This window comes from Colletes gigas, unplaced genomic scaffold, assembly GCF_013123115.1.
Source record: "Colletes gigas isolate AHSC1104 unplaced genomic scaffold, ASM1312311v1 Colletes_gigas_Sc00021, whole genome shotgun sequence".
Taxonomy (NCBI): Eukaryota; Metazoa; Arthropoda; class Insecta; order Hymenoptera; family Colletidae; genus Colletes; species Colletes gigas.
The window spans coordinates 1,282,153-1,306,712 of record NW_025106650.1 but is presented as its reverse complement, the minus strand read 5'-3'; the positions used below and the strand labels follow the sequence as shown (position 1 = coordinate 1,306,712).

Genomic DNA, 24,560 nt, shown 5'->3' with positions numbered 1-24,560 from the left:
TGGCTAGTTCCGGGTCTCGAGGAAATCCAGTTACGGTTGCTCGACAATTTGGACTAGTTTAATTGTTTTCTTCCGGGCGCACACACGATCGCCTTGGCAGGAAGCGTCGCGATTGCGCTCGTTCGGGGTTCGATCGTGGCCGCGTATCGAGGCTGGGCCTCGATTGGTTGCGATCTATCGATCGTCGCGGGCTCGGGCGCGATATCGCGAAACGGGGGGTTGGTTTTCGAGCCTCGAGTCGCCTCTATCGCGGTGGTACGGTCTAAGCCGGCGGGCATCCATCCATCCTCACGTGTAGATTGAATGGTCCCTCGCGTGCAGGGAGGTCTTCAAGTTCCTGGCGATGGGTTGGGCACTAGGTCAGCCTTTCGGCCGACGGCGGCGTACCGCACGATATCCTACCGCAACGCCGTATTTCAACTTCTCGCCGAATCCGCGAGTCATTTCGGCGCGCAGACTTTTGCAACCGACGCGGGGCGGAGTAGGGGAGGGGCGGGGAGTTCTCGCGCGATATCATTTTGAGCAATGGGAATGATGGATCGACGGGAACTGGGTTACGGGGAAAAATACAGAGTCGACGTTAATTCGACGAGGCAAGGCCGCGCCACGCGACTCTCTTGGCAATTGCCTGTCTTCGATTACAAAGTTTCTTTAATTTTCTTTTCTCGTACTGGCGGAATGTTCGATCAACCGTTCCGGCGAACGTTACACGGATTATTTTTCACGCGAGCCGAGAAGCCATGGCCGCAGGCACGAAAGACTCGCGCCGATACTAAACGATCGAGCATCGATAATGTTAATTTTATATCAGGGTTTTTATTTCAAACGACTAACAAATTATTACAAAGTACATTTGTCTCGAGACAATAGATGTCACGCATCTGTTTACCTGCGTGCATATTAACTATTATTTTTAGTTATTTTTAACAGATAATTCTTTACTGTTGCATACAATTCGAAATACACTTTTAGTGGAAGGAATTATCGAATTTGTAGTTGAACCTCGTTAAAGCGTTCCGAGCGGTCCCGAACTGGAACGTTTTATCGAGGGAGTTTCTGTAAAGATAAATCTCACAGTCGAATCTGGAATATGAGCATCGAGTTTGCTTAAATTTATTTCTTGAACCACGGGAATTAAAAATTACGAGCAACTTTGTCGGGGTAATCGCGTTTCGTTCAAATTCGTTTTTAAATGACAGGGTGGAAGGCATTGTGGACTCGACGCCTTGGAAAAGATGAGAGAAACGATGGCCGGAAGGGATTTACGAGTACGTAACCCCATAACCTGGTAATGCTATTTGAGGGTATAGAACGAGGTATATAACCTGAGACATAATGCGATCAGCGGTGTATAATTGGGTTTGCGACTAACGGCGGTTCAGTAACGAAGATTTGATCATCGAATAAGGGAAAGTTTAATCCTTAACGCTTAGCTCGCGTCTGCAACGCGCCGATAGCCGATTCTGTTTGGAATCGAAACAGGCGTTTATGGAAGTTTGCGCTACGCTAATATTTATTTTCGATATGTAAATTCCACGTAGCAAATTTATTTTTCCGCTTACTTCCATCTGCGAGATGGAAATCAACTTCGATTATTGCTTATTCGTAATGTATTATCGTATTCAGTTTAAATATTTTAATAGTAATTTACGATATTGTTCGCTCAATATTAATATTAATCTTAGATAACAATCTGTTTACATTATAGAAATTATAATAAAAAACTTATGCGTTGGTTCCGCTCGTAAGTCTAATTACTGCGTTAAATTAACTCGGTGCATCACTGATTATGGTAAATTGAAAATAAATTGGAATAAATACGCGAACGCTATTAATCTCTGTCGTCGAACAAAGACGTAGGTGTTTCGTACAAAAATTTCGTGGAAATTGAAATTATTTTTTCCCAATTTACCCTGCTCGATGATCCTTGAATTTTATCACAGATAAATTTCGTTTCATTTTTTGAATTTAATAGAAAATTGGCTTGGTAACTGATACGATTTACTCAAACGATTAATTATTAAATGATACTATGAAATGTGTAGGCGAATCGACGAATTAGCAATCGATAATATTGTTCCGTGGATATGACACCGATCAAAACTTAAATTTATTATGAAATACTATTTGATATCGAGAGGAACCATAATTCTTGATTTGACGTCGATGATATGTGTTCTTGTAAAATGAGGAAGCGTCGCAGGAAGGATAGTACCAAAATGGCGGCGAGAACCCCTTTTACCGTTATTTGAAACGCATTAAAGCATTCAGGGGATCAGATATCCTGAATGTTGTCGAAACAACATTGTTCGGTAACTTCCGTTTTTGCTCCGACGACCGGTTATTAAATCGTAGCAAAAAATACACGGTTATGCAACTACGGCCGATAAAGTCCCCATAATCGTCGCCGTCACGTGCGGTGTTTCTCCTCGAAATAAGTCCGCTCAAAATTAACGCTGGTTTTGATCTTGCTTGTCACTCGTACGTTTATTGCTCGACACGAACTTCGTTACTCGTTTCCGTACTAATTCGATGCTGATAAAAGTGACGGTATTAATCGCGAGCACCGATAGCGTTTGAACAATTTTTGCAAAACGAAACATGAAGTTTACTCAGGGAAATAATAGTTATTGCGTTGAAATGGGTAGAAAATACGAAATTGCATATAAATATCACGATAAAAATTGATAATGTTACTAATTATATACAGGGAAAAATTTTAATGGGGGATTCTAGAGGCCAAAATAAAACGAAAATCAAGAATACCAATTTGTTGATGGAGGCTTCGTTAAATAGTTATTAACAATTAAATTCAAAAATTTCAAATCGTTTTGAAAAAATTATTTTCTGTTGCGCGGGTCAATTACAATCATTTTTGGTGAATAGACATACCCTCGAAATCCTACGCATTTTCGAGAAAAAAATTCAGTACAGGTAGAACTTTAAACGTTAATAACTTTTTAACGAAGCCTCCATCAACAAATTGATATTCTTGATTTTCGTCTTATTTTGGCCTCTAGAATCCCTCATTAAAATTTTTCGCAAGGGTAGCCGAACACTTTGTATATTATATGAAGACCATGGTTCTCAAAGTTCTGTTTCGTGTCAAGAACGAATAGTAATTGAATTAATGGCGAGCAAAACTGGATAAAACGTGCCAACTATTAGAACGAACAATTTGGGTGAATTTAATGCAAGGCCGCGGGACGAGGACCAATTTAAAATCTTGGCAAAATCTAGTTCATGCCTGCGAATAGCCTCTCTAATATTCGATGAATCAAAGGATCCAAGTAGAAGTAAAATATTGAATAATATTTAATTGATGAAGATAAATGTCTTGGCATTTTCAATTGGTACCGAATACGAGTCACATTATTTTACCTGTTTGCAGAATGTTAGCTAGTTTGCAGTTAGTTCGATAGTTTGCAGTTATTTAGTTCGTTTGCAGTTAGTTAGTTAGTTCTTCAGTTAGTTAGTTAGTTTGTCAGTTAGTTAGTTAGTTTGCAGTTAGTTAGTTAGTTTGCAGTTATTTTGTTAGTTTGTAAGGTAGTTAGTTAGTTTGCAGTTAGTTATATAGTTTGCACTAAATTAGTTAGTTTGTCAGTTAATTAGTTAACATATCTATTAGTTAGCTAGGCTGTCAGTTAGATATTTTGTTTGCGTTCCATGAAAACCGGATGTTTTCAACGCGAAAGAAAACCTCGTACATAACCGAAGTCGATTATTTATGGATGTGTGTAGGTTCTTTCAAGAACTTTCTAGCCATTTTGTTCTACGATATTATAAAATAGATTCTACACTCTATAAATATTTCATCAAATTGCTTCGTGTAAGATAATTCTAAACAACTTTCCAACACACAGACCTACATTATGCTCGAGCACAATTAGTGGTAGTAGTTTCCTTGAATTTCATTTGTATTTATTTTTTTCCCATATAGATTTTTTTTAAGTTAAAAAGTTCAAATTAAGTTTTAAAATATTTCGAACAGTTATATAGTGGCCCCATTTCTATAACTGAATTACAATTACTGTCTATTGCTGAAGTACAATTTTATCCGCCGTTAAATATTAAAGTACGAATATAAAACGAATCTTTATTTGGAATTTGGAACGCCATGAGTTCGTAAATCTCTTTTACTCGTGGCGTCTGGTTCTCCAGCGAATACCAACGAATGATTTGAGGTCAGACTTCGCCGGAAGTCCACGGAACATCGACAGCTGATGTCGTTTAGCCGTCGCGGTCGCTCTTGCTATAACCACGATCGTTACGATGTATCCCTGACTTTGAATTCGTTAGCCGACTATACTGCGCGGCATACCTCCTTCAATTTTTCATCGGTACGAAATCAAGGCCAGGCTTGGTCGATAATGTGAAAAAACGCCGCTGAAAAAGCGAGATGCGAACGAGTCGATCAACTTTTCGACCGAGTCCAAACAGAACAGTTTCTCGAGACTTGGTAGACATTTATCGAATGCAAGAAAAATTCTCTGGAAATGGACGCAGCTTCCGTAGCTATTTACAAAACTTAAATTCGAAGTTTCGTTTGTATTTTTAAAAGACAAAATATGTAAGGATTGTCGAGGATGGTCAGATGCGTATGGTCGGGTTCAAACACGTGGACAATAAACGTAACTATATAAACTATATTATTTAATATTTACTAAAACTATTTAACATAAAGAACATAAAACGTAAGGACATAAAGCGTAAACGTAAAACTGTGACTGCTCTCGACTAACGTTCGATACAGAGTGTCGTTCCTGCAGTCAAAGTCGACACTTCCTACAAATAAAAATTATGGAAGAGGATTATTATTGTATTTATGGCGATTAACGATCGTTAGGCGTAGACGTTACGAGTAATTAGACGGAGTTTGTCGCGATGGCGGTTCGCGGAGAACGCTTACGCGACGTTTATTAAAAATAGATCGCGAGAGGATAAGCGCGAGGGAAAATCAGGGTCGGTTAACGCGAAAACGTTCGGCCAAAATGGTCGCGACTCGTGGAACGGAAGTTGGCGGCGCAGAGCCCCGCTAGTCCCGGAACTTTAATTGGCGTCGAAATTAATTAATGCGCCGTTTCGATTTCCGCCGCGCGCCGGAGGACGGACGAGACGAACCGTCCCGCGCGTTTACGTAACGCGTTAATTGCGCAAGTTCGCTTCGAGAACTTTCGTCGCGGCGGCCCGTTAGCCTTGCGACAAGAAAGATTTCGTCCGCCAGAAAGGCTAGGAGCCACGGTTCTGTCTTTCTCTTGCCCTCTCGCAATAATCGGGAAACAATCGTGAGCTGAATCCGCTCGGCGACAGGCCTCTTGCAAAATTCATCGACGCTCGTAGGCGTTCGTTCGGCGACGTCAAATTTCCTCCACTCGATCTGAACTCTAAAAATCAGAAAATTCAGGTACCAGATATTGGGAATCTCCGAAGAGTCATTTTAACACATTCACTGTTGGATCAGAACCGTACAATATTCTGCAAGACTAAAATTTTTAGTTTAGACCATTGCAAACTATACAGGATGTTCGGCCACCCCTGGAAAAAATTTGAATGGGGGATTCTAGATGCCAAAATAAGACGAAAATCAAGAATACTAATTTGTTGATGGAGGCTTCGTTAAAAAGTTATTAACAATTACATTAAAAATTTTCAAATCGTTCTGGAAAAATTATTTTCCGTTGCGGGGGTTAATAACAATTATTTTTGGTGAATAGACATAACCCCGAAATCCTACTCATTTTCGAGAAAAATATTCAGGAAGGTGGACAAATTTTTTGGCAAATTAAAAAATTTCAAATCGTGCTGAAAAAATTATTTTTAGCTGTGGGGGTCAACTACAATCATTTTTGGCCAATATACATATCTCCAAATTCTTGCGCATTTTCCAGAAAAAAATTCGAATAGGTGGACAAATTTTTTGGCAAAATTAAAAAATTTCAAATCGTGTTAAAAAAATTATTTTTGGTTGTGGGGGTCAACTACATTCATTTTTGGTCAATATACATACCCCCGAAATCTTACACACTTTCGAGAAAAAAATTCGAGTAGGTGGACGAATTTTTCAACAAAATTACAAAATTCAAATCATGCTAAAAAAATTATTTTCAGTTGCGAGGGTCAATTACAATAATTTTTGGTGAATAGACAGACCCACGAAATCTTGCGCATTTTCTAGAAAAAAATTCGAGAAGGTGTGAAATTTTTCGACAAAATTAAAAAATTTCAAATCGTACTAAAAAAATTATTTTCGGTTGCGGGGGTCAATTACAGTCATTTTTGGTGAATAGACATACCCCAAAAATCTTGCGCTTTTTCTAGAAAAAAATTTGAGAAAGTGTGAAATTTTTCGACGAAAAAAAAAATTTCAAACCGTTTTGGAAAAATTATTTTCCGTTGCAGGGGTCAATTACAATAATTTTTTATGAATATACATACCCCCGAAATCCTGCGCATTTTCGAGAAAAAAATTCAGTAAAGGTGGAACTTTAAACGTTAATAACTTTTTAACAAAGCCTCCATCAACAAATTGGTATTCTTGATTTTCGTCGTATTTTGGCCTCTAGAATACTCCATTAACATTTTTCCCAAGGGTGGCCGAACACCCTGTATAATCTAACCTCTCCCAGACCTAAAATTTGTTCATGTAATTATTTTTGTAACCTTGCTAAAATCCACAAATCCTATACACATTTATTTCCCTCAACATATCAACTTCAGAATTTATTTTTCTAGTTCCATAGTGGAAAATTCATATATGGGTGACATGGCAGTTAAAGTGTTAAAGTATACACACAATTACTCCCATTCAGATATTTAATAAATTTCCATTAATGGAAATTAAAAAGCGTCAGTAATTTATATGAAGCATCTTCTGTCAATCACTTATCGTACTTTCAGTTTAAAATAAAATTCCACTTAGTACTGGAAATTAATATAAAAATAAATTTGAGATCCAGGTATACCCAATGTATGATGGCTGTTAAAAAAAAAAAAAATGATTTAGGACGAATTTCGATTAGATTAAAAAAATAATGTGACAAATTCAAATGAATCAGCTGCGGTCGTTTTGGAACCGATAAAATACGGGTACAACTGTGTACATAGTTTTTATCGTCGCGAGTCTCGGCGGTGGACGGTTTCTGTCTGTGCGGCGAACTTCTCGCCGACTTAACGTAAGAAACGGGCAAAAGCGTGCAGAGGCGTCGCGGCGGAGCAGTAGATACAGTTATCCTCCTATCTCCCTAACGAAGACGACAGCTATTCTACTTGCGCGCGCTCCGACTCGCGTTGCTGAACGGCCCTGACCTTACGGATACAGGTTCGTTGAACTGTTGAAGACAGAGATGTCAATTGATCGTACGATTGCATCAAACGGTGTCGACGCGCAGATTCACGTTTTTCAATGCTCTTCGTTCCGATCCTATCGCGCCTCGGGGAATCGCGGGACTTCCGGCGGAGTTCGAGTGAACCGGATTTGCTCGGTGTTAATCAATATTTCGTTAAACAAGTATTTCCAGTTAATTCCACGCCATTTTACGTTGCAACTCGATTCGTAAAAAGCCGGATACCGTCCCGCAAAAGAGTCTATAATTTACAAATAAATTGCAGCTTGTAACGTAACGAAACAATAATGAATTTAACGAATCGTTTTGTGTTTTTCAGGCAGCGGAAGCACGGAGCGAAAGATGTCGCCGTTGAGGCCGTAATTGAACGATCTTCATAGGGAGGAAGCGGAAGACGCAAAAGGCGTAGGCGGACAAGGAAGAAAATGGCGTCCACCAGCGGGCACAAGAGGAACGGATCGAGCTCGAGCATGTTCGCCCACAAACGCACGGAGTCCGGCGGTGGTTTCATCGGCCACAAACGCTCGGAGAGCGGTCACAAACGCGCCGAGAGCATATCCAGTGCCTTTGGCCACAAACGATCCGAGAGTGGCCACAAGAGGAATGAGAGCGGCGGTGGTTTCGGGCACAAAAGGTGATTCTCGCCCTTCCCCCCCCTCGAACGGAATTTCTTAGTCGCCCCGACACGTTCCTCCTAACGAGAGCGCGTCTTTGTTCCAAAGTTAGGCGAAAGAACGCCCGGGAGCGGCTCTCGTCGTTAATTTTCGCGCTTAACGGACCCGGTTGGATCTCCCGGTGTCGCATCTTGACGCGTTTAACTCGCCCGAATGAAATAACGAGCCAGGCTCGTAGCGCGCGCGACTCGAGAGCCCAGTCTGGGTCTTTTGACTCGAAAATGGAGTGCTCTTGGTCGTTGAAAAAAAAAATTCTTTTTCAACCCCTTCGCCACTCAAACGTCTTTCCCGAAGGACCAGGATTTCTTTATGGGAAAACAATTTTTTTTTTCTTTGACACTGCTGAAAAAAGCTGTACTTATTTCTGGGGAAAATGTACTAATTTTAATAGTTTTTATTACCTTTTTTATTAGGTATAAAACCGTACAATATTCCGCAAAAGTAAAATTTTGTAAGCTACATAACCTAAAATTTCTTTCAGTTATGATTCACAAATTCTATCCAGATTTATTTCCCTCGACGTTTTAACTTGAGAATTAATTTTTCTAGTATCATAGGGGTAAATTTTGTCGCCTGAAGCTTCAAATAATTGTGTATGTTACATCACGAGCACTATTTAAAAGTTTTAAATTCGTTCGTAGACTTCCATTTATATTTCATTTGTAAAGAGATAAATGAACGTTTTAAACTGATATTCGGTTAATCGTTGAATAAAGTTTGTCCAGTTCCGTTGTAAAGCATCTTTCGTCCGACGAGGATCGCGAGCCTGCGCCGGCGTTCGTTCGTGGAAAAGAATTCGAACAGCACGGAGGCAGCTCCTGTTACCGTGCAGAGTAATATGATCCTTCGGCCGGGGGTCTCTACGTGTAATGTTTAGATAAGTACAGGTTCAGGCGTCCAGGGGCTTCCAGGATTCTGTTTGTCTTGTCCCTCGTTGGTTAACGAGACAGGAAACTGAAAAATTACGTTCGCGACAACGTACAATCTTCGTGTCCCGCGGCATTCATATTCCATTACACCGTACGTTTCCACGCGATATCGACTCCGTAATCTTCGTTCTATTCTTCCATCCGACAGTCTTATTCTGTAATAAAGAAAGTTACGTATCGGATTACCATTCCTGCAGACTTCCAACGACACGATCGAAGCAGAAAGTCTTCTTTCTGTGTCGCCATTGTTCAGACTCGTATCGAACAACACGTTTTCCGACCGCCACCTTGGAGAACGGAGATTTCAAAGTAATTTAATTCGATCGTGTGGCCAGGAACGCGGGAACTAGCGCTGAAACGATGATCCGTTTGCCAAGATATATCGTCAGGGGGAAAAAGGTAGAATAGCGTAATAAATTAAATTGAAATCCGGGTTTCGACGTCGAATTAATCCGATGCCCTGACGCTGTATATATTGTTAACCTGGAACGCGTGTACCATTATTGGATGCGCATACTGCTCGAGCTAATGGCGGATAGAGAGGGGCTGGTGGGACGAACTAATGGATCACTTCCAAATTGCACGCTGACCTTCGCCTTCTCGTACGTTTCCAGGTCCGAGTCTGGCAGCAATTACCATGCCGGGCATCGAAGGAACGAAAGCATGTACGCTATGACGGGGCTCTACGCTGAGAGCGCGGGCACAGGCACGGATGAAACCACAGACCCGTTGCAAGCTACCGGTAGCAGACTGACTCATGACACTGTCATAAGGTGTCACAGTAGAAATCCCAGTTCTGGCCTCGTGGACCATAGGTGAGTGAGCATAGTAACCAGTCGACGCGCATTCTTGTTCAAAATTCCACATATCTATCCAACGAGAACGTCTCGTGGAGCATCCACACACCTACACTGCCGGCCAAAAGTTTGGGACGCGCAAGATTATCCGTCGAAGAATATCGATAGATAATTTGCATTTTATTTTCTCGATAGAAAAATAAGTTAATGGTTCGTTCTCTGAGAAAATCGAGATTGAAAACGTATGGAGCGTACGTGTATTGACTGTGAGTAAATTCTCAGTTATGAAATCGATCCATATACATAAAGTTATCCAATAAGAATTATAGAAACACGTGTCATTTGTATTCAGCAGTGCTTCGCGAGTCATCGCGAAGAGATACGCGGTTGCTCAATCGCGTTGAAGTTATTAAAATTTATTATCAAAATTCTCGTTCGACTCGAACAACGTCTCGTGAGAGGTTGGTTCGGTTTAGTCGCGCGCCATCTTGCTTAAGCGCGGATCGAACGCATCTTTCGCGTTCCTCTAGTGATTTCAAACCGAGTACAAGTGTGAATTAAATATTTTATGTTGACTTTTTTCTGATATAAACAAAACAGAGATAATAATAGAATCGTTGCAGTGAAATATAGTAAAGAGAGAGGTGGTCCAAAACTTTTGACCGATAGTGTGTGACAAACCTTCGAAGAATGTTAGACTTATGGTCGGCCGTACCCGGATTGCATCCGTCACGAAGGTGCTTTTGTCACGATGGCGTGTCTTTCTAACGTAATGTGGTTTTAATTTTAACCACGTTCGATCTTTTGACCGCTTCCAATGTCTCGCTATTTCGTCTCGCGTTTGATCGATAGTAGATGTTTCGAATTCATTCGCGCGAAAAATGTTTTAAATGAATTCAGCAAAGTCGAACGAAAATCTATTTATAGCCGCGTAAAATTAATAGTGCGTCAAACCATGATTCTTATTGGTAAACGTGGCCGACCGTAAAATTAATATTTTGCAATTGTCCAATCTGCAAAGTTTCGAGTAACGTCGATGCAAACATGCGATCGATTCTCCCTGTAAACAAGCATGCATTGGGACAAATATCCGCCTGTGCAAATACGAGTTTGAAAAAAATGTATGTTTGCGCAAACACTAGATCGAATATAACGTATTTGAGCAAACGTGGACAAATTTTTGTTTGACCAAACACTGGTTTCAACAAGGTTTGTCGATCAAACGTGGCTCTGAACAGAGAACACAAAGTCTCGTCTATCTTTCGTTTTAAAAGCGACGTCCCTCAACTTGCACGCAGTAGCATACTGAATCTTTATTTATCGTACGTGCAAGTTGCAAGTCCAACTAACATAATACAGATCGCGTGCATAACAATTATCCCTTGAACGAGTTCCTCGCGAACGGAGCGCAAAAATCGTGAAAACGTTTCCGCGATCGATGGCCCACGTTGGTAAATCGAGCAATTTTCGCGTCGTCGGGGATTCGCGTTCGAATTTACATACGAGAATTGTTTCCAAATTGCAACGTAGCGTCGTCCGAATAATAGAAAGCGAAAGCACCGCGTGTTGTGACCGTGACACATATATATTCCGTGCGTGAAATAGATTCGTCCGTAATCGTTGCAACAGCGATCGGTTTATATACTTCTCGACGCTCCTTTCGCTGGAAGCTTACTCGATTCCAATTAATTAGCCGTGAAAGTCATGCACGCGCGCGTTAACGGCCCATCATTTGGCACCAGATTATTCATGCTTCCCGTTTCTCGTTTTTACCCTTTTTCAGAGATTTTATCATCAAATGTCACAGCAGGAATCCCAGTGCTTCCATGGTGGACAGGTAAACGCGCCACGATTACTGTACGATCGATGTAATTAACGAAAAGACGATTACGGTCGATGCTAATCACTGAACATCTAACGCACGAATCGTCCAGCTTGTTACTATCAGTATCTTTTCTTAAATCAATCGTCTTTTATTCTCTGATCCTTCAATTACGATGGCACGTATTGACCGAAATTACAGCTTCTTTTAAAATGAGATATAGAAGCTGTAAAATTAATTTTAAATATTATTAATAATATTGTCAACGTTAGTCAGATATTTTACTGCTTCCTGATCTATTTTATATAGTTTTGTGGGATCGGGAAGATAATGACTCCGCTCTGTTCCGTTCCGCACAATTGTATAGTTGCTGTCGTACAACGACGTGACTCGTGGTGCGGGTTACGCTCGACTCTCTGGTACGATCATCGCCACCGTACCAAGAGGCCTTCAAAAACAAAAGACGGTCAGAGACGACGACAACGGCTTTTCGGCTCACGCGGCTCTGGTCGTCTCGTGTGCAACCATCGTCTCGTGTGCAACCATCGTCTCGTGTGCAACCATACATTGTAGCGGCTTCGAACGGCTAAGGCGTATGTGGTGCCTTGGCCGCCACACTACCCCCCTGCCAGTAATTGGCACAATTACGAAAAATTGACCGACTACATTACCACTACCATTTACTCTATTATATAAAATACGTTATCCTAACTAAGATTTACATTACAGTATTTGAACAGAGTTGAAAAAAAAAGGAATTTACATGGAGTTTAATATATAATACGTAATACCTAAAAATACATGAAAGTACATAAAAGTGATGGAAAAAAATAAATGGTATATGATACTTATTATAATAATGCGCAAGCCTTAAGTACTACCGCGTAATTTGAAATCGCTCGGGAAAACGTACGCGTCTACCTGAACGCGTGACACGTTGCTGTATAACCGGCGCATTGTCAGGTACGTTTGTTTGTGTGACCGGCTGATTTTCTATGCTCACGGGATCCGGTCTGTTTTCTGCTAGCATATAAGCAGGCTTTAGCCTTTCAATTGATATATTTATTTCCTTACCTCTAATGTTTATTGTAAATGTTTTTTCGCCTCGGCGCACTACGGCGTATGGACCTTCATAAGCGGGTTGTAAAATAGTTTTGGCTGAATCTGTTCGGATGAAAACATGTGTTGAACTGCTAAGATCTTTGAAAACGAATGTACGATTAACGGAATGGCGTGATGCATTAGAGGGACTCAATTTAGAAAAATGGTTGCGTAGTCTATTAGTAAAATCGGAAGCATTTTCTGTGCCTTCCGCTGAATGCGAAGACAAGAACTCTCCCGGTAATCTTAATGGCTCGCCATAAACTAATTCCGCTGAGGTAGCGCCGAGGTCTTCTTTCCAGGCGGAACGAATACCGAGTAGAACCGTCGGAAGTATTTCTGTCCACTTGTCGGATCCGTGGCACCTTATAGCCGACTTGAGCTGTCGGTGAAAACGCTCTACCATCCCATTGGCCGCTGGGTGATACGCCGTTGTGCGAAGGCGTGTGGATCCAATTAAATTGTTCAGCGCAAAAAATAATTTGGATTCGAACTGCCTACCCTGATCGGTGGTAATCCGTACGGGAGCACCAAACCGCGCTACCCAACCGTCATAAAAGGTTCGAGCTACGGTTTGGGCCTCCTGATCGACCATGGGGAAGGCTTCCGGCCACCGCGTATATCTGTCTACACAGGTCAGACAATACCTGAAACCTTCGGACACCGGTAAAATTACTATGTCTAAATGAATGTGTTCGAATCGCGCAGAAGGTTTAACAAATGTAGCCAATGGTGCAGTCACATGACGGGAAATTTTTGATCTTTGGCACGGTATACAGCAACGTGTCCACGTGCGAACATCTCTTTTAATCGACGGCCAAACATAACGTTGCGTTATGAGCTTGATCGTCGCGTTAATACCTGGATGTGATAATACATGTAACATATTAAAAACTGCACGTCGGAAAGGAGGGGTGACATAAGGTCTTACATTCTTAGTCGAAATATCGCAAAAAATTTCGGAAGACGTGCCAGGCAACGAGACTTTGCGTAATCGCAGGCTAGATTCGCTATTCAACAACCGCTGCAACTCCTCATCCTGGGCTTGCGATTTTGCCAATTCTTCGAAATTAATCGAGTGGTTAACCGTTTCCACTCTGGACAGTGCATCGGCAACGACGTTGTCTTTACCGGAAATATGTTGAATATCTGTAGAGAATTGCGCAATGTAATCTAGGTATCGGAATTGTCGAGGAGAGCATTTATCTAATTTCTGTTTGAAAGCGAAAGTTATGGGTTTATGGTCTGTAAAAATCGTGAAATGTCTGCCTTCGAGCATATGTTTGAAATGTTTTATTGCTAAATAGATAGAAAGTAGTTCCCGGTCGTAAGCTGAATACTTCTTTTCGGCAGATCCTAATTTCTTAGAAAAGAATGCTAATGGTTGTCGTTCGTTGCCGACGTACTGATGTAAAACAGCTCCTACGGTGTAATCAGAAGCATCGCAGGTAACCGACAATGGAGCGTTGACCGCAGGATGAGAAAGCAGGGTTGCGTTTGCTAAACTATTTTTGGTATTTTCGAAAGCCTGACGCGCTTCCGAAGTCCAGGCTATCGAGGTCTTGCCCTTTAAATTGCCGGCTAGAAGGTCGTTCAAGGGTGCTTGAAAGCGAGCGGCATCTGGGATAAAACGGCGGTAAAAATTAAGCATTCCCAAGTACTGCCTCAAATCCTTCGCGTTTTTCGGAAGGGGAAATGACTTTATGGCTTGTACCTTGCCGGGCAAAGGTTGAGTGCCGCTTTCATTTACCCGATAGCCTAGAAATTTAACTTCTTCCTGTCCGAACGTGCATTTATTCGGATTAACAACAATGCCATAATCTTTTAATCGTTTAAATAATAATTCTAAATGGCGCAGGTGATCGGCTTGGGATTCTGAGGCGACCAAAATGTCGTCTATATACGCGTAACAAAAATCGAAACCGCGTAAAATTTCGTCGATAAAGCGCTGAAATGTTTGCGCGGCATTTCGTAACCCGAACGACATGTACGGGAATTCAAAAAGCCCGAACGGCGTTGTAATGGCCGTTTTTCCGACGTCTTCCGACGCAACCGGAATCTGATTATAAGCTCGGACGAGATCTATTGTGGAAAATACCTTTTTGCCACTCAGTTGTTGCGCAAAATCCTCAATGTGACGCACGGGGTATCGGTCGGGAATTGTCCGTGCGTTTAACGCTCTATAGTCACCGCAAGGCCTCCAAGCTTCTTCGCCCTTCTTCGGAACCATATGAAGGGGTGCTGACCACGCGCTCTTCGAAGGACAAGCGATGCCCATCTTCACCATCGCGTCGAACTCCTTCTGGGCAGCCCTGAGCCGGTCCGGTGCAAGCCGCCGCGGCTTGCTGGAAACGGGTGCTCCAGGGGTTGTCTCGATGTAATGCACCGTTTGGTGCGTAGTCCTCATCGGGGTGCCGCTAGGCCGTGTAAGTTCCGGCATCTGCATCAGGAGCTGGTGGTAAACGGTAGTCCCTGCTACTGTCTTCACCGACGGCGTTTCATCCTCGGCTCGTGTTCCGCGGACCGTTAACGACGTGGTCCGATCGACGAGGCGACGATTGCGGATGTCCACCATAAGATCGAAGTGATCGAGAAAGTCTACCCCGATTATGGGTTTTGTAACATCCGCAACCACGAATCGCCACACGAAATCCCGTCGTAGGCCGAGGTGCAGGTTTAACGACACTGTCCCGTAGGTGTTAATTACACTCCCATTCGCCGCCGCCAGCTGGTACTCCGATCTTTCTCGCAATCCGCCTAGCAGGCGGCGCGGAAAAACGCACAAATCGGCCCCGGTATCCACTAAAAATTCCGTCTTCGAGCTGTTGTCTAAGATGAAGAGGCGGCGTGATGCTGGATTTGTGTCGCTGGCCGCCATCAACGACTCCCCAGGTCGTTTCCCTGATCCGTGGCGTTCCAATTGCACGGTGCAACGCACCTCTGCGCGGCCGGACCGAACCGCCAATGGTACCAGCATTTCCCTTGATGGTCCATTTGTCCTCCCGCGGGCCGCTCTCGCGATCGCGATAGAGATCGTCTGCGGTAGCGCGAGTTTGGATGATTTCGGTGGGTCCACCTGCGACGGGAAGATTGCCCCTGGTCCACCAAGGATTCACGGATGGCAGAAATTTCCTGCCTCAAGGAAAGAGCCAATTGTGACATCTTAATGTTTAACATGGCCTCGATGCTCGGGCCCGGCGGGGGTATTTGGCAGGATGCAGATACGCCCGTAATCGCGGCCTCCGTGACTTGTACCCGCGGTGTCATCGTATCCGCAACAGCGTCTGCCAACTCTGCCACCTTATCCAGCGGGGTGTCCCGCTGCGTGGCTAAAATCACCTGCATATTAGCAGGTAGTCGGCCCATCCAAAGCGTCCGCAATACACCGTCCGAAAAAGCCGTACCGGCCAATCCGCGCAGGTGACGAAGAAATTGAGACGGTTTTCTGTCCCCGATTTCCTCGTGTTCCAATAACCGCCGCGTTTTCTGTTCCTGCGACGCACTAAGCCGGCGAATAAACTCATTTTTGAGCGTCGTGTACGGATCCGTGGCCGGAGGATTCATGATAATGTCTCTTACTTCCGCGGCGTGTCGCGCACTTAACGCGCCGAGAATGTACCCGAATTTCGTGGTCTCCGACGTTACATTGGATACCTCAAAACTTCTCTCTACCATCGAAAACCACATCTCCGGGTCTCCCGGACAAAACTCGGGTATTCGTACAGCGACGCGATCAACTGCCAACGGCACACTCCCGGATGTCCCTGCGTTAACGTTAGGGTCAGTCATTTTACCAGTCTTAGTCACAAAAAAAAAAAATAGTTTCACCGCACACACACACCGCGCTTACTATTTGTCAGACCGTGTCCTTTTCTTATGTCCTTAACACTATACACTTATTTCTCTACACTAACTAATATTGTCCGTATACAAAAAATGTCCAAATTTTCTTAAAAAAAACTTTACTTGCGCGGCGAGATCACGTCGGGGTCACCAATGTGGGATCGGGAAGATAATGACTCCGCTCTGTTCCGTTCCGCACAATTGTATAGTTGCTGTCGTACAACGACGTGACTCGTGGTGCGGGTTACGCTCGACTCTCTGGTACGATCATCGCCACCGTACCAAGAGGCCTTCAAAAACAAAAGACGGTCAGAGACGACGACAACGGCTTTTCGGCTCACGCGGCTCTGGTCGTCTCGTGTGCAACCATCGTCTCGTGTGCAACCATCGTCTCGTGTGCAACCATACATTGTAGCGGCTTCGAACGGCTAAGGCGTATGTGGTGCCTTGGCCGCCACAGTTTGTTAATTAAAATGTTGCTTGAATTATCGTTGAAAGTTTCTTAAGAGTTTTTAAGGATTCTGTTGTAGCAGGGATAAAACGTAAAAGACGATTCTTCGAAGCATAAATCGGGTAAGGCTGAAGTGGCTGACGCAGGATTTAGATGACGTAGGATCAAAACGAGGCTGGGCAAGGTTACATGGAAACAGAAATATTTACTTAGAATGTTGGTACATCGCATTAGCAATGAATTAAGAATTCACGTTCTGAGGTACTTTGCGACGCAAAACGTCGAGTTTCCACTCACGTATCATGATTTAATATCATCGTAATAAAGTTGAAGTAAACCTGTGTCTATGCTATAAGAGTACACTCACTGTTTAGAGATGAAATGTTCTCCAAAGAATTTTAACATAATCCTGAAAATTCTGCTTAAAACTAAGTCCTGTTCGGGTTGAAGGATCAACAGAATCGTGCACTTTTTAAATCTTTTTTCTTCGGTTCCCTTTTTCGATTTTTCAAACGTTGTCTTCTCGTTTGCCATGGCCCACCCGCGCGCAGAACGGAGAAAGAAAGAGCGCAAACGCCGCCGTTTAATCCTGACTCGAAGGACTGCGGAATCCTGAGCTGCAGGCCAGCCTTTATACAGAGATTCGCCGGAATAAAGGTTCGTAAATACTTCCCCGATCACTCTACGCTCTCCGGACACTCTCGTATCGGTGTCCACGATTTATTTAAGCCGATCGATCAGTCGACTCGATCGCGCGCGGCGTACACGGATGTACAAACCTGGCCTCGTGAGTCACCGTTCGAAAGGATACGACATTGAAATGCTGCTGACATTCCGTGAAAGGCTTTTAAAGCCGTTACGAATGAGGATAACAACGTCGTTCACGGCGTTTAACGTTTTTTAATTGTTTAATACGATCCTCACCTGTCGTCAAACGATTTCGAAATTTCGCGTAGAAATAATCGGTATTATTGGTAATTAAGGGGGGAGTCTCGTGTGAATGATAGAAAATTGAACCATTTTTCTTAATTTTTTTTAAGGAAATGTTACATCTGACGTTATAATTCTTTTTTGCAAGTTTTACCTAGCTATCCTTTGGGAATGCAACATAATTTTTTTATTAATTTCTATTAACTTTTAATGTTGTTGTGATATACAATACTTGAGATTTATCTCTCAAAATTTACCAGTACATTCTTAAATATGTATACTTTCAAAAAATGAGGTAAAAAAAAAATTGATATTTTTGTTAAGTTAAAGTTTATCGTTTGATTCGATGGAAAGGAGACAAAAATGTCAGCAGCAATTCATAGCATTTCCATTCCAGTTATTTCTGGACACGAGCGTTTCTCGGTTGAACATAATTTGCTCGACGAAAACAATCCAGATAGCGACGAGTCTTGTTTCCGGTACGGACTCCAGGGCATCTGGAAAATTTATCATTCGTATTTTTAATCCGTACGACTGAAACAGAGTCCGCGATCCGGTAACGTCGAATCGCTCGGCCGGTTCTTGGAACAGCAATTACAGTAAAGATTAGATCGAATCGATCCGCACACGCGGCCCATCTGGCTTCCGTCGCGTTCCCTTCGTGGTTCGATTAGCCACACGCGCCACGACCGATGATTTCTCTACGTTCCACCTTCGTATCGTTGTGATTTCAGGTGTTCGTGTTCCTCCTCTCGTTTCTCGTCACGTTGCAGCAAGCACTTAGTTCAGGTTACATTAATTCTGTGATCACGACCATAGAGAAAAGGTTCGAAATCCCGTCCAGCCTTTCGGGCGTCATCGCGAGCTCCTACGAGATCGGGAACGTCATCACCGTCATCTTCGTCAGCTATCTCGGCAGTCGTCGGCACATACCTGTCTGGATAGCGATTGGTAACAAAATTCGATGCATTTTCTGATCTTGTATAACAAAATTAAGGGATAAAATACGAGGGTCGTGTTCGATAAGTTCTTAAAAAGTGCAAAACCTGGCGCTCGTAGCATCGAAAATGGTTTGTTTTTAGTAAACATCATGACTCACTAGACAACTGTTAAAGTTTCAGTTATAGTCCGGGTCACAATATAGCGAGGTCGTAAACTCGAGTAGGTGTCAAAGTTTACACGTTTCAGCTCCCCAAACAAGTTAATTGAATGTTTTATCTAGTGTCGCCATTTTTAAAAAGCCATTTTTAGAGGTATCGTAACAGGTAAAAGTCTTATTCAAGTCTTTAATATTACCTGCTTATAATATATGCATGTAGAAAATGAAAAAAGGTAGTGCAGTTACGGACATAACAAGACATTCAGAAAGGCATCCTCAAGCAAGATGTCATGTACGGCCCTAAGTGTCGCAGCAGTAGTCGGTCCCAACCTTCAAGAGTTTAGTTTACGACCTCACTATATTGTGGCCCGGACTACACATATATCCACCACATGGTCTCATTTTTATTGTCGATCGAAGCAAGGAACTTCCTCTTGCTTCAAGACAATGCACGGGTGCAGCACACCTGTGCAGTTTCGATGGCCAAAATTATAGAATTAAAGTTCAAATTATCACAACATCCACCGTATTCACCGGATTTAATCTCCAGTGACTTTTTTTTATTTCCAATTTTTAAAAAACCTCACAAACAGATGTCTATTTTGAGGACCTTCTGAAAGCTTACTTTTTAGATGGCTTAAAAAAGTTGGAGGAACGCTTGAAAAAGTGTATAGAGCTAAAAGGAGATTATGTTGAAAAATAACAAAAAAATCTACCTAAAATAATTTGTTTTTCTATCTTTTTCTAAGGACTTGTTGAACGACCTTCGTACCTTGTGGTTTCTTTGGAAAAAAAATCGTAAACACCCACGGTAATGATTCTTAAAACGAACGTCGCTTAGTTTTCGTACAACGGAGGCAAATTTCCAGCAGATGTTTGTACACAGCGATATCATTGGGACCGGAGTCGTCTTTATCTTTTCCCGACAACCGAGGAGAAGGACAGCCAGCGAGAGCGAGCAAGAAAAAACGAACAACGGTCGAAGAAAAGAACGGCAAGAGCGAATGAGAAAGAACGAACGACAGTCGAAGGGATAGACTTTGTTCTATGCATTTAAAATCACCGATTTAACAAAACTGTTAACGCGTGTATCGTTCTACATCGAATCGATCACTTTTTGAACACCCCATGAGGTGTTGCGTTAGTAGTTCAACGTGGTAAATAGCATACTTTTAAGAATATCCTTGTAGAGTTAATAGGCTGTCTTTAAATGCCAGTTGGCGAGATCCGACGACCAAGCCGAGCGGCTTTTCACGAAACATCGTCTTTCACGCTTCGCTGGTCTCCAAGGGGGATCCCCCAAGTCGACAGGGATAGAATTTCAACTCGCTCGTTTTAAGAATCATTACTGTACTCCTTTGTTGACAGATTGAAAGATACGTCTCGTATTAACATTACAATTAGCGTTTCGTTTTTAGGCGCTGTAATAATGGGACTGGGATCGATGATCTTTATGGTGCCACATTTCACGGCCGAGCCTAATTTAATGACGGCTGCGAACAACTCTAGTTCCGACAACATTTGTCGAGGGGTATCGTTGCGAGAACAAGATATGGGATTAGGTACATTTTAACCAGAGAAACTATCCGATAAGGATGATTGAAATTTATGAAAAGATCGTGTTCGACGAGCTCTGCCTAAAATAACATCGACAGGCGTAACAATGGAGTTCCTTTTAGGTCGTTTGTCGTCCGGATTATCATCGCCACCTTTGGCACCACACAACAATTTGAGAGGCGACAACTGCATTCAAGGATCTCCGTCTACCGCCGGCCCTGTTATGTTATTTGTACTTGCTCAGTTATTATTAGGCTGTGGTGGTTCCCCTCTCTTTACTCTTGGTACTACTTACATAGATGATCACGTGCGGCCAGAGAGTGCTTCTTTGTATATTGGTAAGGAATCTAATGACTCTTTAGGATCCAATATGGCGGATGGAAAACTTATTGCCATCCATTTTACAGGTTGTATGTATAGTATGGCAGCGTTTGGGCCGGTGTTAGGTTTCCTACTCGGGGCTTATTTACTATCGTTTCACATGGACTCCTTTTCCGCGGCGATCATCAGTATAGGTATAAACAATCGTCCACCGTCGATCGTTTTTAAGCAACCAAGAGTACATCTGTGAAATTTCCTCCAACAGGTCCTGGCGATCACAGATGGGTCGGCATGTGGTGGGGTGGATTCTTACTTTGCGGTTTGCTCTTAATTTTAGTCGCGATTCCGTTCTTCAGTTTCCCGAAAGTGCTGCAACGCGAGAAGGAAAAGATACGAATCATCGAGAAGAACAAATCGTCGTCGCAGAAAGAGAAGGAGCAATCCAAAGAACCGAAGAAAGAGAAACTGGACGATAGCGGTTACGGCAAGGACGTGAAAGGTGAGGAAATTTTCCTTCGACCAATCATCGAATTTGAATCTAATCGTTCGTTTCAGATATTCCCAGGAGCATGTGGAGGCTCGTGTGCAATCCGGTGTACGTGGTCACCTGTTTGGGGGCGTGCATGGAGCTGGTGATCGTCTCCGGTTTCGTCGTTTTTCTTCCCAAGTATCTCGAGACGCAGTTCAGCCTAGGAAAGAGCCAAGCCAGCGTGTTCACTGGGTCTATAGCGATACCGGGCGCTTGCATCGGGATCTTCTTCGGCGGATGTTTGCTCAAACGTTTAGAATTAAGACCAAAGGGCGCGGTGCAATTCGTTCTCGTCTCGAACATCATATGCCTGGTGTGTTACGGCCTTCTCTTTTTCCTCGGTTGCGACAACGTGAAGATGGCTGGGACCACTATTCCGTACTTTAACAGCAGCACGAAGGGCCCGGAGCCTTTTCAAGTAAACCTCACTGCCGCATGCAACTTCGGTTGCGAATGTCGAATGACGGACGTCGAGCCAGTCTGCGGAAACAACGGTCTGACGTACTTTAGCCCTTGCCATGCAGGTTGCACTGCCTTTAGTTCGAAATCAAATTTCACCAATTGTGCATGTAAGCGTGATTATTTATCCTATAATAACATTACTACAGGATACTCTTCGTGATAAATCAAACGTTTATTCACTTTGATTGAAATAAACAGCTTGAACTATCGTCAAGATCGTCTCTGTATTTTGTGTTTTACTCGAGTATTCGTCGATGATACGTTTCATCAAATACACGCGTGTATTTTTATAGGTATACATGGAAACCTAACGATGTTGCCACCGGCAGCTCCAGAATTTGCGGAAGTGACAGTGGTACCGGTGGCTACTGCCGGTCCTTGCACTTCGCCATGCAGAACTATATTCCCCTTCTTAATTTTACTTTTCTTCATGACGTTTATCGTTGCTATCACTCAAATGCCGCTGCTGATGATAGTGTTGCGGTAAGTGTCGATCGTACCAAGTCGACACACGCCCTGCACCGTGCCCGTTTCATGTGTTCTTGCGTTTCTGTTCCAACGTGCAGGTCAGTCTCCGAGGAGGAACGATCGTTCGCTTTGGGCATGCAGTTCGTAATCTTTCGACTGTTCGGTTACATACCCGCTCCAATTTTATTTGGCAACTTGATCGACTCTACGTGCTTACTGTGGAAGAGTACATGCGGAGAAAAAGGTGGTCGGTGCCTGCTCTACGACATCGAACAGTTTAGATACAGGTACAACGAATCCTTTGTCGCGGGGTGTTTTTTAAGAAAACTGCCGTTTCGAGGCGAATGTTAAACGGGAACGTGATGTCTACAGATACGTCGGACTCTGCGCCGGCATAAAGATTTTAGCCCTGGCACTGTTCCTGATCGACTGGTGGCTAGTTAGGAGGAGAAAGCAGATGGAAGACCAAGCCCCATCTTTCACTGTTAACGAATTCGTGGGATCGATTATCAGCCTCGATAAATGTGAGTATATTCGCCATACCGTATCAAATTTGAGTAACTGCAGGGTCTGTAGTTGCTATACGGTACATTTATTGTTAAAGTAAATAAAATGTCAGGTTTGAATCTAACATAACTTAAAACGGATTGTTTCAGTGTTCGAAGAGAGGCCACATCATCACCACACAGCCGACGGTGACGGTATCTCTCCGAGTTCGGAATTACCAACGCCATCTTCCGTTTCGTCGCCCACGGAGCCTACGAAATCGACGAATCTGGAAGAAACTGGGTCGTCGAATCAAACCCAAGATTCGACGGAGACAGCAAACCGATCAAAAAGCACGATGGACGTCGATGTTCCCGACACAAGGCAAGCGCCTCTTGCCATAGAAGAGCCGGACGTGGAGGTCAAACCTTTGACTGGTAAAGTGGAGAACCATGCTCGGAACGTTTAATGTTTATCTCGTATTAGAGGCTATACAAATGAATATATCAAAGTGGCGATACGAAAGTCTGTGGCAAATTATTTTGATGTCGTGGGTGACCTAACAATATATGCAAGGTACGTGCATTATTGATTTGTGCAATCCTAAAGGGGCAGTGTTACTGCGACTCTGAATAAAATGGGAGGGGAATCCGTGGTGTTTATGGTGCTAATATACTTTTTTAAAGAGATTTAACGACGATTAATCAACATATCGTTCCGTATATCGTCAGACACGAGTTTTAAATTACGTTGAAAATATAAGTGAATCATACATATATTCTTGCACGCAGGCGAATCCAAAATATTTTTACAATGGTTATATTTGCGTGGAAAATATCATTTATCATCCGGAATGATTTGCCACAGATTTCCCTTTATGGTTTGGCTATTTTTAGGAACTAATATCACTAGGGTGTACATTTTTACGGTGATGCGATATATATGTCAATAAATAGGAATATAATAGGTGAATTGTTTCGGACGCGCAGGTTGTAATGCAACGTAACTCGCGTCGACGAGTCTTAACACTCGCGTTGTCTGAAACGAGTTTTCATGAAACGAGCCTTGAACGGTTTTTGAACAAACAAAAAAGAAGGCCAACAAGGACAAAACTTGTAAATATAAAAATTCCTGCCTTAAGAAATACAAGACTAGACAAACGTATATTTACTAATTAAGTGATAGAATTAACGATCTATATGAATATCATTCATTGCAGATCGAGAGCTGCGATTTATTTTATAACTAGTGTTAGGCTTTCTCAGAAAAAGTAGTCAATTTAACGTAGTGATGTAAACTGATGAAAATCATAGTTAAATCGTTTATGAATACTTTAACACGATTATAATAGTGTACATTTTATTCTTTTTCCGCAGACAGATATTATCAAGAGAAAAGTAAATCACGCTTTTAAAAAGCGACACCTGATCTCTAATGTTTTCTTCTGAGTGTATCAGCGACACTATTTTAAGAGCTTTCAGAAAATCTTAGCGTATACAATGAAAATGTTCGAGCGATGTTTCGTCGTAACCTACTGTTACTTCGTGTCCTACATTGAATGAATTATGCTTCCAAGCAACGAAAGATAAAAAAGAAAAAAAGAAAGAAAACTACAGGTTTTTGTTGACAAATGGTGGCTCGGTGAATCAAGGGTCAATTGGGATTAACGCCACTCGAGACTCGTCTCAAATAAGTTCTGGCTTTACACCATTATAGCTCGCTCATTGTTGGGGGGAGTCTACTTGTTT

The 24,560-nt window shown here is 42.6% G+C and overlaps 1 protein-coding gene across 1 annotated transcript in view; it reads left to right on the top strand.

Annotated features, from left to right (window-relative positions):
- Positions 1–23,982, top strand: part of LOC122401092 (solute carrier organic anion transporter family member 5A1) — a 48,410-nt gene extending 24,428 nt beyond the window's left edge. Inside the window, exons 2-15 of the mRNA XM_043403030.1 lie at positions 7,663–7,977; positions 9,561–9,761; positions 11,527–11,580; positions 17,512–17,617; positions 18,625–18,841; positions 20,408–20,551; positions 20,669–20,884; positions 20,954–21,061; positions 21,133–21,366; positions 21,423–21,965; positions 22,152–22,341; positions 22,425–22,613; positions 22,699–22,850; positions 22,983–23,982. Coding sequence (XP_043258965.1) covers positions 7,769–7,977; positions 9,561–9,761; positions 11,527–11,580; positions 17,512–17,617; positions 18,625–18,841; positions 20,408–20,551; positions 20,669–20,884; positions 20,954–21,061; positions 21,133–21,366; positions 21,423–21,965; positions 22,152–22,341; positions 22,425–22,613; positions 22,699–22,850; positions 22,983–23,281 — 2,862 coding nt within the window. The 5' untranslated portion in view covers positions 7,663–7,768 and the 3' untranslated portion in view covers positions 23,282–23,982. The remainder of the gene's footprint in view (positions 1–7,662; positions 7,978–9,560; positions 9,762–11,526; positions 11,581–17,511; positions 17,618–18,624; positions 18,842–20,407; positions 20,552–20,668; positions 20,885–20,953; positions 21,062–21,132; positions 21,367–21,422; positions 21,966–22,151; positions 22,342–22,424; positions 22,614–22,698; positions 22,851–22,982) is intronic.
- The last annotated feature ends 578 nt before the right edge of the window (positions 23,983–24,560 follow it).